At 52.4% G+C, this 16,964-nt stretch overlaps 1 protein-coding gene across 1 annotated transcript; it reads right to left on the bottom strand.

Moving 5' to 3' along the window:
* Positions 1-7,194: 7,194 nt before the first annotated feature.
* Positions 7,195-14,158, bottom strand: LOC122154039 (P2Y purinoceptor 1). The gene is made up of 2 exons (XM_042799592.1): positions 14,117-14,158; positions 7,195-13,598 (listed from the first exon to the last, which is right to left on the bottom strand). Exon 2 carries the CDS (start codon positions 13,528-13,530, stop codon positions 12,439-12,441), a length of 1,092 nt encoding a protein of 363 aa, XP_042655526.1. The 5' UTR covers positions 13,531-13,598; positions 14,117-14,158; the 3' UTR covers positions 7,195-12,438.
* Positions 14,159-16,964: the final 2,806 nt, after the last annotated feature.

The following is a 16,964-nucleotide window of genomic DNA, read 5'->3' as shown; positions in this document are numbered from 1 at the left end:
TTTAAAGTGGAAAAAAAATAATATAAATTGCAATTGGATCTTAGCATTTTAGGTGCACACGTGCCTGCACGTAGTTACACACGCACACAACCCCCTCCCCTTAGATACGTACGGAGCCGACGGTGTATTTTTAGATGCAGTGTAAATTGATCCTATTCGCAAGCTCTCTGGTTTGTATAAATTGATTAAGAAAAGCAACGACTGAAAGCTTTTTTTTTCTATACAAACATGAAGTGTCCATGCAATTCTGGGCAGGAAAGGGAATTAATTTCCGAAGGTTTACTTCAAAATCCCCTCCCGGACGGCGGGTGGTTTTTCATGGGGAGGGGAAAAGCCGGCGCTGCCTGCGGGCTGCCGCTCCGCGCCGCACCCTCCGCTCCCGCCGTTCCGGAGTCGGCAGCGGGCCGACACGCAGCCCGTGAGCAGGGCCTGCCTCTATTTTGGGTCCAGATAACTATACTTAGGGCTGACTCATCCCTTCCAGTATCAGCTGCAGGAGAGCTTAAGCGAGCAGAGCCGGTGACCAAACCCACCGGCGACAACATTTCGGGGCCACGAAGCCAACCCGGAGCCTTTCCGCTGGCGTCGGGGACCTTCTCGCAGCCCAGGCCCGGCGTGGGGTGATGGGGTGAATTTTGGCCAGTGGCTGGGAGTGGGGAGGTGGGTGCCCCGGCTGCGGGCAGGGGTCCTGCCAGCCCCCACGCAGGGTCGCACGGGCGGCGTCCCTCCGCGGAGCCGTCCCTGGCGGGGCACAGGCCTGGGCTGGGGGTGCTGCCAGCCAAAAATCCAGGTCTGCTTCCTTACATCCGTCTGTTAAAGTCAACTGCTTACGCAGCCATTTCCTGGGGAATGGTGTTCACTGGGGTGCACTGGCATTTAACCTCTCTTCATTTAGTAGCCTGCTGATGATCCCAGAGCCAGCCCAAGAAGCGTTTCGGTGTGCCGATTAAGAAACGCATCTGAAGCTGGCCGCAGCAAAGCTAGATATCGCTGGTATGATACCAGTCCTGCCAGCAAACAGCAAAGAGGAATGTTTTTCTTTGCAGATTTATTCCCCATGCAGAAAAGGAAGGCTAGAGAACATTTTCATTGAATCACATCCAAACAGTCAAGTCAGCCTTCTCCATCTGCTTGAAGTGAGAGTTTAGTTGTTAATTTGCCTCCATGGGTCTCTCTGTACCTATTTTCTGTGGTGGTATGGTGGACACCTGTAGGTCATTTCTCTTCTGATTTTTGCTGTGCTCGGTTATCGCTGTCAAGTGATATTTTGCCCAATGTCTGAAGGAGAGGAAATGGCTTAGGAATAAAAGAGCATTTTGGTAAAAAGCTATTCTGATGGTAGCAAGAGCTGGCTTATAAACCCAGAGCTTTTACTCTGAATTGAATCCCTTAAGTAATATCTGAATATTGGAATAATTTTTTTTTAAAGGTGTTCAATGTTGGAAACTTTATTTTTAGCGTGTAAATGTCAAGGCAAACGGCAGCCTTTCAATCTTCCCCCAGCTCCTCCCGCTCAGTGCCTGAAGCTCCTGCTCCCCTCCAGCATCCCTCCACGGGGCCGGGAGCCCCCTCAATGGGGGAGAAGCGTGATGCTGTGCCCACCTGGGCCGGGGGGTCGTGGGCTGGGGAGTGGTGGGATGGGGGTGCTGGGATGGGAGTGATGGGATGGGGGTGCTGGGGTGGGGGTGCTGGGATGGGGGGTGATGGGATGGGGGTGCTGGGATGAGGGGTGCTGGGATGGGGGTGATGGATTTGGGGGGTGATGGGATGGGCGTGCTGGGATGAGGGGTGCTGGGTTGGGGGGTGATGGGATGGGGGTGATGGGATGGGGGGGTGTTGGGGCTGCTGCAGGACTGGGGCAGGCAAGGAGAGGAAGCAGTCCTCCCAGCTCTCTCCCTTCCCTGAAGGACTTTGTTTTAAAACAAGTAGTCTTTTAAAAATCTAGGGCAAGTCAGGCTCTTGCCAAAATTAGTCTTTGTGCAAGAGCATGAGAAGGAATTTTAATGGGTAGCTGGTATGTGGGGATAGAGAGAAATGACTGCTTTTACTATCTAAATACTGTTTTAAATAAGGCTGTAATATCAAGCAGCTTTGCCACGCTCACAGATATGTTTTACAGGAAGCATCACTGCCACCGCTCAGTAATACACAAGAATGTTAAACAACAACTTACTTTTTCATTTGTGCCAAACGTGTCCTGACACATTGCTGAGGCAGATGAAAGCTGCGGCTCAAAGGAAAGCGCAGGCAGAGCCTGGGCACACTGCTTTTATCTGGCCTGGTTGTTGTCGCCGTACTGGGACCCCGTGCAGAGCCTGCTGTTGGGATGGGGGTGGGATGGGGGTGGGATGGGGGTGGGCTGCCATGGAGGCGTGTGGTAGAAGACCTCACCAGTTATGGAATTCATATAATAGAAAACAGGGAAATGGGAGTTGCCAGGGGCAAAAATAATTACATGATTGCACGCCCAGCTCCATCCTGGCTCCTGCCCCTTGTCAGCACAGCCCGGGCCCTTCGCAGCGGCGCCGACTTTCCCCGGGGGCTCTGCCTATGACTAAAACTCATAGGTACACTCTCATCCCTATAGCAAAAAGTGGTGTGTTGTTTTTAACCGGGCTTTTAGGATCTCTGCCCGTGCCGGTCCCAGGTTTCCTGCCGAAGCCGCGTGTGTCCCCCGGGACATGCTGTGTGGCAGCACCACTAATTCACAGCTCTCCTGGTGCAGGAACAACATCCACACGACGTACTGCTCTGACTGGTTACCTGGGCTGCGCCGAGACAGAATCTGTGTGACTTCATTTTGCATTAATCTGTGTTTCTGAAGGCACCTGATGGTCCCGGAGAGGTTTTTCTCTGCTGCCGAAGCTTTCTCGGAGCGGGAAAAGGTTTCTCTGTGTGGCAAGTGAACCAACCCCCCCAGTGTCCGTGGTGCAGAAGCAGCGTCTGGCCGCGCCAGGGATGCCCGACGCTGCTGCTCGGAGCATTTTGGCCCAGGGAAGAGTCGCCAGCAGCTTCTCTTTGACCTCAGACGTGCACATCGCGGTGCCAGGCACAACCTTCAAAGGGGGAGAGATGAGCTTGGGGTTGCCTGAGCCCGACAGCGTCGGCTCCAGCGACAGTGGCAGGTCTGGAGCCCCGTCCCGGTCCAGCCCAGGACGGGTTTGGCCGTGCCGGGGCTGTTGCTGGTCACCGGGGCCAGTGCTGACCCTGCACCCTCGGACAGTGTCGTGGTTTACAGCCGGCTGCAGCCCAACACCACGCAGCAGCTTGCTCGCCCTCCCCCGGTGATGGGGGAGAGAATGGTGAGGGTCAGGACACTCATGGGTTGCGATAAATACAGTCTAATAATTAAAATAAATAGAATTTAAAAATTATTATTATGATTATAAGTGTTGTTTATTAATATTTATTAATAACATTACCTTTTATTATTGATAATAATGATGATGATGATGATAATGATAAAAATAATAATAATAATGACAATAATAATAGACTATACAAATGAGTGATGCACAATGCGATTGCTCACCACTCGCTGACCGATGCCCAGCCCAGCCACAGCCAGTGATCCCTGAGATGAGAAAAATCCCCAAACCGCAATCCTGGAAGCGAGAGCGAGGGCTTCCCCGCCACCCCTCCTCGACCCGCTGAGCATGACGCTGTCTGATACGGAATATTTCAGTGGCCAGTTTGGGGCTGGTGCTCTGGCCGTGCTCCCCCCCAGCTTCGTGTGCACCTGCGCAGGGGCAGGACACGGGGAGTTGGAAAGTCCTGGATTTCTCAGCAACAGCTGAAAACATCAGTGTGTTATCAGCATTCTTCTCATACCAAATCCCGTACTGAACCCCAACCACAGCACTATTGTAAATAATAAAAGATGAAAAAATTAGCTCTATCCCAGCCAAAACCAGGACAGAGGGTCAGTGGGAGGCTTTAAGGAAATCGCAGCAGCCTCTAGTAAGGGCAGTGTTGTTTGACAAGTCTTTTGTAAGAAAGGCCCAGTAATATCAAACAAATAAATAATTTCTCCTCAACAAGACAAAGTTTATTTATTTTCAATAAATATAAGGAAGCAATTCTTCCCTGTGCGGGGGGTGAGGCGCTGGCCCAGAGCAGCTGTGGCTGCCCCCTCCCTGGAAGGGTTCAAGGCCAGGTTGGACGGGGCTGGGAGCCCCCTGGGCTGGTGGAAGGGGGCCCTGCCCGGGGCAGGGGGGGCACTGGGGGGGCTTTGAGGTCCCTCCCAACCCAAACTGGTCTGTGATTCTACGATTTTCCATGTATGACTGAACTTTGGTGTTTATACTGAGGATACTCAAATTCTACCATGCAAGTAGTCTGCAAAGAATTAAACTTATATGGGTTCTTAAAAGTACTCATTCATTCTGAAACTAATAATGGTATAATATTTGGTACGAAAACTGTGTATAACCCCCAAGAGCTTCTCCTGGCTGGGTCCCAGCGAGGCCAAGCGAGCAAGTCCTCACCCCTTGGTGCCAGAGCTGCGCCCCAGGCCCCCGGCGCATCGGTTCGGGCTGCTGGGCTGTGTGGGGGATCATCCCCCCCCCCGGCTGCCAGGCCCTGCTCTTTGGGTGGCTGCTATCCCAGCCACGGCCTCGGCGCTCCGCTACTCCCAGCGCGGGCTACCCACGTCCCACGCCTGCCACCGCCCGCTCTACAGCTCCGAGGTTGCTTCTGCGCTCCCCGCGCCACCGGAATGGGGAACAAACCTCTTCACACCCGGGTAGCATTAAGAAGCAGACCCCGGAGCGCTCGCCCCTTGGGTTCTCCCCGCTCTGCTCCCACCCGAGCGGCTCGCCGTGCTGGCCCCGGCACCCAGCTCCCACCCGAACCCCGCGGAGCTGGCGGTTAGCGCCATAGCTGGGTCATTTCTCAGCCGCCGCCTTGCAGAAAGATCCGTTTCCTACAAAAGGCCATTTATTCACAGTGGAAGGAAACGCATTTTTCACCAGTCAAGCCCACTTTCACAGAGCGATCTCTGTTAGAGGGCGCGTGCTGCCAGCGGGGCAGCGGGTGCCGGCATGGCCCCCCCCCCACCCGTGTCTGGCCGTGGGGATGCTGCCGCAGGGACGAGCGTGCCGGAGCTGCCGCGTGGAACTGCCACAAACGGCCCGCAGATGCCTTTGGTGAATTATTTACATAAATCGCTCTGCTGGTCCTCGGCTACCTGGGAATGCCAGGAAGGGTCTAGGGTGTTCCCAGCACTTCGAACGAGGGGATTGGATCTGCTGGGGGGGGGTCACTGGATCCCCTGGGCGGGCAGCAGCCCGGCTCAGCACCCCGGCACCGGCTGTTCCCGTGGGATTCGCTGCCCGATTCTCAGCTGGGGAATTTGGGGGTGTTACGGGTGCAGAGGGTGTCCAGCTCCTGTCCGGCTAGCCAGATGAGCCTGGGGCAACGGGCAAGCTGGCAGGGGGGGTGGTCAGCTCAGCACCCCGCTCCCTCCGCAGGGCCGGGGGGGTGGGGGAGGGCACTGCCACCTCGCAGAGGGGTGACCCCGTTCCCCAGGGAGCACTGGGCTACTGCCTGTGCCCCGGGGGCTATAAATACACCCGGCGCTTCACTGTCCTCTTGGTACCTCACGTAGAGGCACTGCTAGCATTTGTGACACCCACACTCAGCTGCCATGTAACGCCTGAAGTCTCCGGGTATTTATATTTCTGCCAGCAGACACGGTGGGTTTAGTCGCAGCGGCTGGGAACAGCTCTGCAGCTCCGGGCCAGGTTTAACCCTGCGGGCAGGGCTGCAGGGGCAGGGGCCTGATGCTGGCAGCAGAAACCTGAGCTGCGCGCTTCGAAACCCCCCATTTATTTAATTATTTATCCATTCTGCCCTTTGCCTATTCCCACAGGCTTGTCTTCTGTTTTTTTAATGCTGTAAGATACTTTGAAAAAAGAGTTTATGAACAAATGTCCCCCGTGTTCCTGCGCTGCCTCACATCTGCCAGGGTAACAGCAAACTGCACTTGCACTCTTCGGCCAAGGTTAAAGGAAGCCAGAAATAAATGCACAATGAGTTCAGTTATTAAAACATGGTGCTTACGTACTGTATGTTGCTGATTATTTTCAATACAGTCAGCAAGAGCAGAGCTTTAGAAACCCCAATGCTTCTAGACCTGACTTGCCTCTGAGTATTTAAAGGTTTCTGTGCTGAAGGTGGTAGAGGTCGTCTGGTCTTAGTGGATGTTGGATGGGACAAGGAACTTTGGAAAGGCATGAAACAGCACTATTTGTTGAAGATGGAATCCATTTACTGATAAGAAAATGTCATTACAATTGGAGGGATATTAAAACAAAGCTAAAACATTTTCATGAAGTGCAAAGATAAACCAAAAACGAGGGGAAAAAAAATAAAATGAGGTAAATAGATCTTAAAATAAAGCAGGTGAAATAAATGAAATACTGATATGTTACATCCCATGTACCTGCAACTTGCACCCCAGCATCGCTGTCACCGCCCCGCACCTGCACCTTCAGTTTTCAGGATCAAAAAGTCTTCAACAACAGAGAGAAACTCCGTGCTGTGTGAAGTCAGCGTAGCTGCAGGCAGCGAAACAAGTCAATGGCACGAAAACAGAGGTCGACATGAAATCTGACATACCTACACTGTCAGGCAAGGTATGGATAAAAAAGGGATTTAGGTACTTTAATTGTTTTTTTAAATATTGAGCTGTTTGGGAAGCAACAGTTGCAGCCTGCCACAAAATCAGCCTGCAGCAGCCCTTGCTGAAGAGGGGAAAAGAAAGTTTCTGTAAAGTCAGCGTTAGCTCTCGGTCTGCACCGAGGCGGCGGGTTGGGGCTGCGTGTGCCGGATGGGGACCGGGGGGACAGACCCCCCCGCGGGCGAGGGGGAGCTGCCGGGGGGGGGGCGAGAGGGGCTGGGAGCGGGTTCCTGCCCGGCCGAATGCTGGCACGGGGAGAGGTGCTGGGAGCGGGGTGCTGGGCAGGGCGGGGGCCACCCGTACCTGCAGACAGGCTGGCCCCCAAAATCCTGGGAGACGAGCACCTTTCATTTACTCGTCTTGATTCTCAGTTGATCCGCCTGGTCCTTCGCAAGGTTTTAAATTTTATATATTTTTTGAAAACCCTTTTATTATCTGGTTTTAAGTACCCATGGCTGCCTGAAGCATCACCTGGAAACATGAATTAACTGCAATAATACAAAAGGCAGAAAAAGTGTTTCATAATTTTATTGGAGCGGTTTCAAAGTGAGGTTGCTAGGTACAGTGCCAGTAACTCTGTGGCTGCAGTTCTGCTGCCACTAAAAATAGTTACAACTTCAAAAGCCATGCCTAACAGTAAATGTACATGCAAACAACCTCGTGCTTTATTAAAAAACAAAGTCTTTTTAGTTGTTAAAATTATAGACAAATAAGGGGATTTTTTTTTACTACTATTTAATTAAAGCAGTTACATAACCTGAGCTTAAATACCAAGTAGCACTGTCTCTGCAGCTATCGCAGTCAAATTTCACTAGTATTTACACAAAAATTGAACTTACTCAACAATATTAAAATCACAGTACGATAGAAAAATAAACATTTTCACATATATCCTTGAAACACACTGTAATTCACAGCCACAAAACAAGTAGTGGTTTTAATTCACAAGTCGTCTGTCTTCAAAGTATTTGAAACTATGGTGCCAGTACAGTTAGGCTCCAGAAATACTATTCTGTAGTAGATTCTGATTCAGTGCAAAGCACCTGAAGTTAGAAATAATACAGCGAATGTAAGCAGGGTGAAACCGTCCTATTCAAGCAGCTATAGTTGCCGTGTTTTTTTTTTTTTTTAAAAAAAAAAACAAACAAACTTAAGGGCTTTTAGTGTCCATCTTAAACCAACTTCCACCCACGGGTCAGCATTTCCCCCTGCAGCTCCACTGGTCCCTCCCCAGTTTGCAACTGGCAGTAGTTGAACATGGCTGCTCAGGAGCTTGGAACACGTTTTTCGTATTCAAATTCAGCTTCAGGCCTAGAGCTCCCTTCAGAAAGCTTACCAGAGGAGAGGACTAACCACTGCAGGTGACAAACAGGAAGGCGTAGACTTGAAAAAATAATGAACTTATCACACAAATAAGTAATACCTGTGTTAAGACATTTCACTCTCTATTAATGTTTTTGTTCTGGACCAAGCTGAAGACAAAAACTAGCAACGTGGGGGGGAAAAAAAAAAAAAAAAAAGAATCCCAGAAAGGCAATTAGCAGGTTTTTGTGCCTCCTGGCACCCCCGGGGCCAGCGTGTTCCCCTGCTCCAGACCTGCCTGTCCAGCTCGGACCATCGGCGGGTGGCAGTGGGGAAGACCAGCCCTTTCCGTGGGGCGCCCTGTGCTCCGCAGGCTCCCCGTGTCCCCCCTCCTTGTCCTTCCTCAGCCAGCCAGGGGAGGATGCCAGGCTGGGGAAGACTCGGCGTGGCCCCTCGCTGGGCTCATACAGCACGGCCCCGGGGGGTTTAGTCTGGGGGGGTCCACGCTGTGGGAACGAATCTTCAGGCCCTGTCCTCGGGTGAGAAGAGGCAGGATGCTCCGCGGCGCTCACGCGCTGGCCGCCAGCCACGGGGATGGTCCCACAGGTCCCCACGGCCGGGGAATTGGGGTGGGGAGGCAGCTCGCCGGGGTGCTGGGGAATTGGGGTGGGGAGGCAGCTCGCCAGGGCACCCTCCTGCTGAGAGCAGGGTCAGGCAAGGCACTGCTGGGTCCCTAGGGCTGAGCGTGACTTTGTTAACTCGGTGTCGTATGAACTGGATTAAAACAACAACAACAACAACAACCCGTGGTGCTGTGTGATGAAAACGTACAAACTGACAGCAGATCATGCGTAGGTTTCTTACCGATTTCATTTTGTGTTAGAGATTACCATATGTAAGGATTAATGGGCATAAATTAGAAAAAAAAATTAACCCTGTGAGCCAGAGGAAGCAAAATATAGCTAATGAATAAGAATTTGTTTCAGCGTGGATCATAGTACAATGCTTTGGCAAAACTTAAGCTCTAAATAGCTATTTACTCCAAACCTTTTGGTGTCTTCAGCGAATGATTTGTAGTTATTAAAAGATTCCCAGATACACCCAGAGGAAGAAAAGGTTAAAAGCATGACCATGAAATCATAAAATGTTTACTCTCATTTGCTAGTCGAAGGCTAATGTAGCAAAACAGGAAAAGGTGGAACTTTTAGGTGGTCTTCCTGTAGGGAGGCGATGAGCTGAATCCCGTTCCCAGTAAACGCAACCCATCGTCATCATTGATTATTAATTAACAGCCCAAAGGCTGTAGCTGAGATTGCATTCTCTTTGCATATTGGATAGATCAGAAAGAAACTGCTGTCGAGTGGGTTCCGGAGAGGCTTCTTCGACTACATCCATGGCAGAGGTTTACGGATAAAGGCAGGGATCACCTAAGGTTGGCGGGCTGCTTGGCTTCCACAAATACGTTACGGCAAGGATAAGGGCCAAAAGGCAAATATTTAACAACAGACAGACTTGCCGAGTTGCCCAGGAGCTAACGGCTCCAGCCAGCACAGAAGACCTGCTTGCTTTTTGTCCCGGTGCTGCCCAGTCCCCCCGCGTCGAAGCGGCGTCCTCGCCGACGGGATGGCCCAACGGCCACGATCCCGCCAGGCTGCGGGTGCCGACGGCTCCGCGCCCGGTCCAGCAGCGCTGGGAAAGAGAGCGGGAACTTCTCGGGCGATTGCGAGGCACGGCGTCACGTTCCAGCGGGACTGAGAGGAGGCTGCGGCATGCCGGGGGGGTGTACGGCGGGGAGTCGCGCCGGAGCAGCACGCGGGTTGAGGTGCGAGCGCTCCCGGTCACCGGGGCTGAAAGATGGGAAACAAACCGTGTGGAAAATGTGTTTAATGATCCTTCTCGCCGTTCGGTGGGAGGCTCCGGTACGCTCCCGTGAGGAGAAGGTGCCGAGTGCGGTTCCCTGCCACGGCCGACCGTCAGCGAAAGCGATCTTCATCAAATCAGTGCCCAGCACGGACCTCGGTGATGAAGTGGGGGACGCCGTGCTCTTCGGCGAGGCGAGGCGAGGCGAGGCAGAGCGAGCTTTCACGGGTAGAGCCACGGCGGGCGCTCCGCTCCCGCCCGGCCCCGGGGTTGTGGCTCTCCGAGCTCACGCACGCTGTCCTAGCCTGCCAGCTTTGCCATATTAAAGAGACATATTGCGAGAAGGCTGCAAGTAACTACATGAGGACCAACCTGGGGGTGCGGTTTTTACATTCTGCTGCATCTGTTTAGGATCTTTTTTCAGACATGAATTAGTGGAACATTTTATTTCCTAACTGAAAGAGAGAAATAGACCACGAAACGCTGGGAAACGAATACGATTTTAAACCTAGCAGAGCAGATTCAGAGAATATCCTATTTTTATGCTCTCTCTCAATTTAACTCATCTGCCATTCCAGCCAGGACATGGCTCAGTTGAATGAAGTCTCAAACAATCACATAATAGGAGAAGTCATTTATTGTGAATCAGGCTCACTCTCCAGGGATATAAATAGGCTGTGCTGTTCCACAGTCTTTTGTCAGGAGGGATTAATTAGCAATTGACCCTTGCTTGGGATTTCTTCACTACCTCTACATTTTTCATCCTATAGGGCTCAATGAGATCTTAACACTGCTTTAAGGAGCTATGCTTCCTAAGCAGTAGTTTAACTTATCTCTAGGCTATAAATCAGTAGTTTAATTTATCACTAGGTTACATATCAACAGTGAATAGTCAGGGTGGAATTGAGTTTATTATAAAGATGTTCTGTTAGAAGACACAGTATTACCGTGATTGAAACATGCTGTTAAATTTTCCATTAATGCCCAATTCTGAATATGACCACAGAGTACCACACTTTACATACTTTACATTTAACTTTCCAATAAATAAGTTCAATAAATAGGGATTTTGCAGATTAAGAAGCTGTACGTGTGAACAGAAGCTGCTTTACAATGTTGTCAAAAAAAATAACTAGAGCTATTCTTTTCTGTTACCAATCACTGGAAATTAGTAAGTAAAATATAAATATTTTACTATTAAGACTGGAGGAACTAAGATCTGTTAAAAATCACCCTTAGGTTTACATAGAACTTCATTTTGTACACTAGATTTATTATTTAGAGCATGCTTTCCTATCATTTTTAGCACACAATATTTTCAAATACATTTCTTAAAAATACGAGAAATGAATGACTGCCCATGTACGATTTCATCTGTGCTCTGATCACTAGCTCTTGAGTTACACAATATTGCAGTTTGGCTAATTTTGGACGACCTGTTCCACGTTTGGAGGAGATATGTAATAAAGGGCCGGATTTAGCCTGTAGTATGTTGCAATATCTTGTTAATACAGTAATTTATTTGTCACAGTACAAAAAAATTAATTCCCCCCAGTTATTTTTTTTTTATATATATATATATATAATATATAATCCATTTATATTACCCATTTTAATAATTATTTTCTGGGGAGACAACTCTTACGTTATCCCTAAAGACCACCAGGAACAGAAACATTCTCATACCAAATGAAAACGCGGGTAACTCGAGCGACCGCCGTTCCACTCGTCCGAAAGGTACGGTTATTTCCAGCAGAGGCGTTTCTGCACGTTTTTACCCGTAAAGAACTCCAGCGAGGCTCCCGCCACCGGCGCTGGCGAAACACGTGCAGGTGCGAAGCAGGCAGAGACCCGCTTATCTGTCTGCCAGCCGCGGAGGGCTCGGGTCACCTGGAAGCCAATTTGCCTTTTAATGGGGGGGGGTGGGGGGTGGGGTGTGTCCAGATTTTTCATGAACAACCATCGTAATCTGAAAGCGTAATCATGCACACATCAGTAAGCCTACCTCTTGTAAAACACCGGCACTCAAAGAAGACTGAATCATAAATGCTACCGAACTATCAAATAATTATCAACACTAGTAGATGAAGAAATAATAAAACTGTAAAAGGTGAGATAACTGCATCGTGACTTTGATTTAAATACTTGTTTACAACGGCAAGTGAGCGAAAGGCCAGGTGTGTGGACTGAGCCTCGGAAGAGAAGACACTGCTCTTTCTTATCTTTATTTCCTACTTTTAAAGAGAGGCTGTTTGAGAGCCTTTTTGAACGTGGGAGACTAAGTCATTAAACCAGAAGTACTTGGATTGCTTGCTTCCTTTAGGGGATTTACTTCATTTTACTTTATCTGACACAAGTCAGAAAGAAATGAGAATATTGCAAGCAGAAGGAAAGCTGAATTTTGACACGTTATTTTCCATTCAAATTCTTCCACTGACTTTGTCAAGCTTTTTCTAAGATCAGAAAACGAGGCTTTACCTAAAATGAATCTGAGAGACTGGTAGATTTTCCTCACACACTTGTAGCACTACAGTGTCCTACTGTCTCCGAGCGGAGGATTTTTTCCAAACTGTTCCCAAATCTTTTGCATTTGTTCACAAACTGGTATCTCCGTTCTGTTTATACTCTGATAAAATATTGAGAGTCATCTCCTCGCTTTTGGACTGCACGTTGTGTTCACTTCTTCTGGACGATTTCCTGGTCGCCCTGGAAAGGCGCCTTCGAAAGGTATCGCCTGCCAGAAAGTAAAGAATGGGGTCGACGCAGCTGTTGAGGCTGGCCAGCCCCCTCGTCACTTGGTAAGTGGCATAAACCTTATCGTTGAAGGCACACATTTGTGGGGTCTGAAAATCCACCCTGGCTCTTAGATTTAAGGTCTTCATCACGTGGAAGGGGAGGTAAGACACAGCAAAGACCGTCAACACAATGATAACCAGGTAAATCGACTTTCTCCTGAGAGGAGAATTGTCCAAATCTTTGTAAATCAGAGCTTTCACAATGAGCCCATAGCAACCAAGAATCAGGATGAATGGGATGCAGAACATAAGCACCGTGGTGCACATGCTGTAAATGAAGTAACTTCGCAGGTAGTCATCGGCTGTTGTGTCGTAGCACGTCGTGGTTTTATTCTTCCTTATCCCCGTTCCCGAGTAGAAGAGTATCGGGGAAATCACGGCCACCACAACGACCCAGACCAGGGTGCTGATGTACACCGCGTTCTTCTTCTTCAGCCTCCCCAGCGACTTCAGGGGGTGCACCACCCCCGTGTACCTGTGCACGCTTATGCAAGTTAGAAACAAAATACTGCCGTACAGGTTCACGTGGAAGATGAACCGCTGCAGCTTGCACATGATGTCTCCGAAGATCCAGTCCGTTTTATTGAAGTAGTAGAAGATGAGGGCAGGCAGAGTCAAGACGTACAAGAAATCGGCCAGCGCCAAGTTGAACATGTAAACCGAGATGCCGCTCCAAGGCCTCATGTGGAAGACGAACATCCAGATGGCCACGCTGTTGCCCAAAAACCCAGTGATGAAGACGAGAATGTAGACGGTGGGCAGGTAATAGAACTGGAAGCCAGTTTTGGTCAGGGAACACTTGGTGGTGGCGTTTCCCGCAGACCAGCCGCTGCTGGAGAACAGGTTGGGCTCAGTTCCATTCAAAGCAGCAGAGAAGAGGACTTCAGTCATGATCCTTCCACCAGAGTCACATAGGTCTGAGGTGAAGCAAGGAAGTCTCTACAGGAACAGCAACGCATCTAAAAAAAAAAAAAAAAATGGAGCGAAGGAAACCTAACTGGGAGGTAAAACCTGCCCTGCTTTCCTTCAGAGGGTTTCTGCGCTGGGCTGAGCCGCTCCCACCCGCGCCGGTGGGGTGCGGGCCGTCCCCCCACGCCGCGCACCGGGACCCGGGGACCCCTCCTCGGCCCCGGCACCCCCCCACCCGGGCCCCGGGAACCGCCCCCCCCCCCCCCCCCCCAGGCCCCGGAGGACGGGGCAGGCGACAGCGGCCGGCGGGGCCGGGCGGGCGGGGAAGGGCGGGCGCCGGGCAGGGGCAGCGGGGCCGGGGGGGTGCGGGGGGGGGTGTTGGGGGGGGGGGGGGGGGGCAGCCGCTTTCCCCGCCCGCCGTTCCTCCGGCGAGCACCGCGGCCGCCGGCCCCGTCCCGCAGCCCGCCCGCCGCCGCTCAACCTCCGCCCGGCTCCGCGAAGTCCCCTCGGCCCCGCTCCCCGCCGCGCCCCAGCCCGGCTCCGCGGAGCGCCGGGGGTTCGCCCCCACCTGCCTTCCGCGGCTCCCTCCTCCTCCTCCTCCTCCTCCTCCTCCGCCTCAGCCCGCGCTCGCCTCCCCGCGCCGCCCCGGCTCCCATCGCCGGGCAGGGCGGGGAGGGGGGCAGCGGCTCCGGGGCCCCCGCAGCCCCTCAGCCGCGGCGGGCAGCGCGCCGGCCCCGGGCGGAGTGCGGGCGGGACGAGGCGCCGGCTCGGCCCCGGGACGCGCCGCCCGCCCCCCGCGCCGCCCTCGCAGGCGGTGCCGCCGCTCCCCGCCCGCGGCACGGGGCTGGGGGGGGGCCGGGGCTGGGGGGGGGGCCGGGGCCGCCCCGCCCGGGGCACACAGCCCCACGCACCCCCAGGCGCCGGTGCCCCCACGCACCTCCCCCCCCCCCCCCCCCCCACGGGCGGGCTGGCCCCGGAGCCGCGGCGGTACGGGCGGGCAGGACCCCCGGCCCGCCGCAGGGGTGGAGGAGTGGGGCGGTGCGCCCGGGCCAAGCCCCCCTCCCCGACACAGGCATCTTCCCCACGGAGCGGCAGCCCCATCCCTCGGCCGGGCAGCCCCATCCCTCAGCCCGGTAGCCCAATCCCTCAGCCCAGTAGCCCCATCCCTCAGCCCGGTAGCCCCATCCCTCAGCCCGACAGCCCCATCTCTCAGCCCAGTAGCCCCATCTCTCAGCCCAGTAGCCCCATCTCTCAGCCCGGTAGCCCAATCCCTCAGCCCGGCAGCCCCATCTCTCAGCCCAGTAGCCCCATCCCTCAGCCTGGCAGCCCCATCTCTCAGCCCAGTAGCCCCATCCCTCAGCCCGGCAGCCCCATCTCTCAGCCCGGTAGCCCAATCCCTCAGCCCGGTAGCCCCATCCCTCAGCCCGACAGCCCCATCTCTCAGCCCAGTAGCCCCATCCCTCAGCCCGGCAGCCCCATCTCTCAGCCCGGTAGCCCCATCCCTCAGCCCGGCAGCCCCATCTCTCAGCCCAGTAGCCCCATCCCTCAGCCCGGCAGCCCCATCTCTCAGCCCGGTAGCCCAATCCTTCAGCCCGGTAGCCCCATCTCTCAGCCCGGTAGCCCAATCCCTCAGCCCGGCAGCCCCATCTCTCAGCCCAGTAGCCCCATCCCTCAGCCCGGCAGCCCCATCTCTCAGCCCGGTAGCCCAATCCTTCAGCCCGGTAGCCCCATCTCTCAGCCCGGTAGCCCAATCCCTCAGCCCGGCAGCCCCATCTCTCAGCCCAGTAGCCCCATCCCTCAGCCCGGTAGCCCAATCCCTCAGCCCGGTAGCCCCGTCCCGGTGCGGGGTGCCAGGTGTGCCGCTCCCGAGCGGCTGAACAACGCTTCCCTGATTGGGCTTTCACTCAACCCTTTGAAATCTGCTCTGCAACCCAGTTTAAGCTCCACGAACATGTTAATTGCTGTAAATGGAACAGCTGAGCAGAAATATGCTCTACTGACCTCTAATTAAGCACTATACATTTGGCACTTGAGTCAGAATGCGATTATTATTTATTGTCTTGGCAAAACACAATCTGCTGGTTTCAGCCATTTCTTCCTTGTTCACATTTTAGTTAAGATGTGTGGTGAGTGATACATGAGCTAGTCATATCTGCTCTCAGCTAAAAGCTGTGTTCTAGACGGAGGATTATTAGTACTTCATGAATATGTATTCATTTTTCAAACTTTTGAGTCTGTCTAAATTATAAAACTACTTTGTTGGGAAAGCTTAATTGGGAAATCAGCTGCATATTGTACCCCTGTAGGAATATGCAAGTGGATGCAGATGGAGTTGCCAGCCCGGCATCTCTTGTGGGCAAGTTACACAGACTACAACTTTGAAGCAACAGCTTCAATTTTGTACATATAAGACCTTTTCTTCTTGTATATTACTGGGTGGGTTTTGTTTTTTTGTTTTGTTTTTTTTTTTGTACTCATCCACTAACTGCATATTTACTACTTTGAAGATTCTTTAAAATTTTAATACAAATTGGATATGAAGAAGAAGGAAAGCGAGAAACGAGACAAGGACAGCAACACCTGTAAAATCTGTGTTGCAAAGCAAGCCTGGTTTACAAAACTGTTCAGTGGTGCCCTCTAGGATTTAAAAATTCTAGCAAAAATTAATCCTTAGCCTCAGTGTTCCCACAAGAGAAAACACCCAACCCACAAACCAGACGTACGGTGAATACGGTGTAATAACATCAAGCCCACCATGCTGGTTTATGAAGAAGCCATCTTGCTCCTTGGAGGAGCAGCTGCATGGCCCAAGCCAGAGTTCGTTTTAATAAAGAACTTGGATTATGGTGTGGGAGAAAATATTATCATGAGAGAAAATACAAAGTGATGCTATTATCATACGAGAAGCCTTTCAGTTTATCTTTCCCTTTATGATTGTTAGTTCATTAGTGATTTTCTGAGTCCCATTGCTAGCACGTAGCTTCTCTTGGCAGCTTCCTTGAATTCCTCGTTTTGAGCAAATTTTGAGACATGCCAAAGCAGCGTTAGATAGCATCAGTAAATGTGCACTATGAACTACAGCCTGTTTTCCTCTGTTACCTAAGCAGCGCCGTAAATCCAAACGGTGGAGACAAAAGGTCGGCGCAGTAATTCAGGGAGCCCACAGCTGCCCGGGGAAGGAAGGAGGCACTTCTCAGGGTTTGTGCTGGTGCCGGAGCCAGGCGCCCGCTCCTCCGGCCAGGGCACCGGGGGGGTGCGGGGGTGCGGGGGGGGGGCAGCCCGAGTGTTGGGGGGACACGGGCAGGACGCGGCTGCTCGCGCCCCGTTTGCCCCGGCACCCCCGGCAGTGCTCACGCCGACCACCCGCGCCGTGCCGGTGTGCCGCTGGGGGGGACGGGAGGGACACCGCCGTGAAG

The sequence above is a fragment of the Tyto alba genome, unplaced genomic scaffold (genome assembly GCF_018691265.1).
Source record: "Tyto alba isolate M040663 unplaced genomic scaffold, T.alba_DEE_v4.0 Super-Scaffold_10, whole genome shotgun sequence".
Taxonomy (NCBI): domain Eukaryota; kingdom Metazoa; phylum Chordata; class Aves; order Strigiformes; family Tytonidae; genus Tyto; species Tyto alba.
This window is presented reverse-complemented; position numbering and strand designations above follow the sequence as displayed.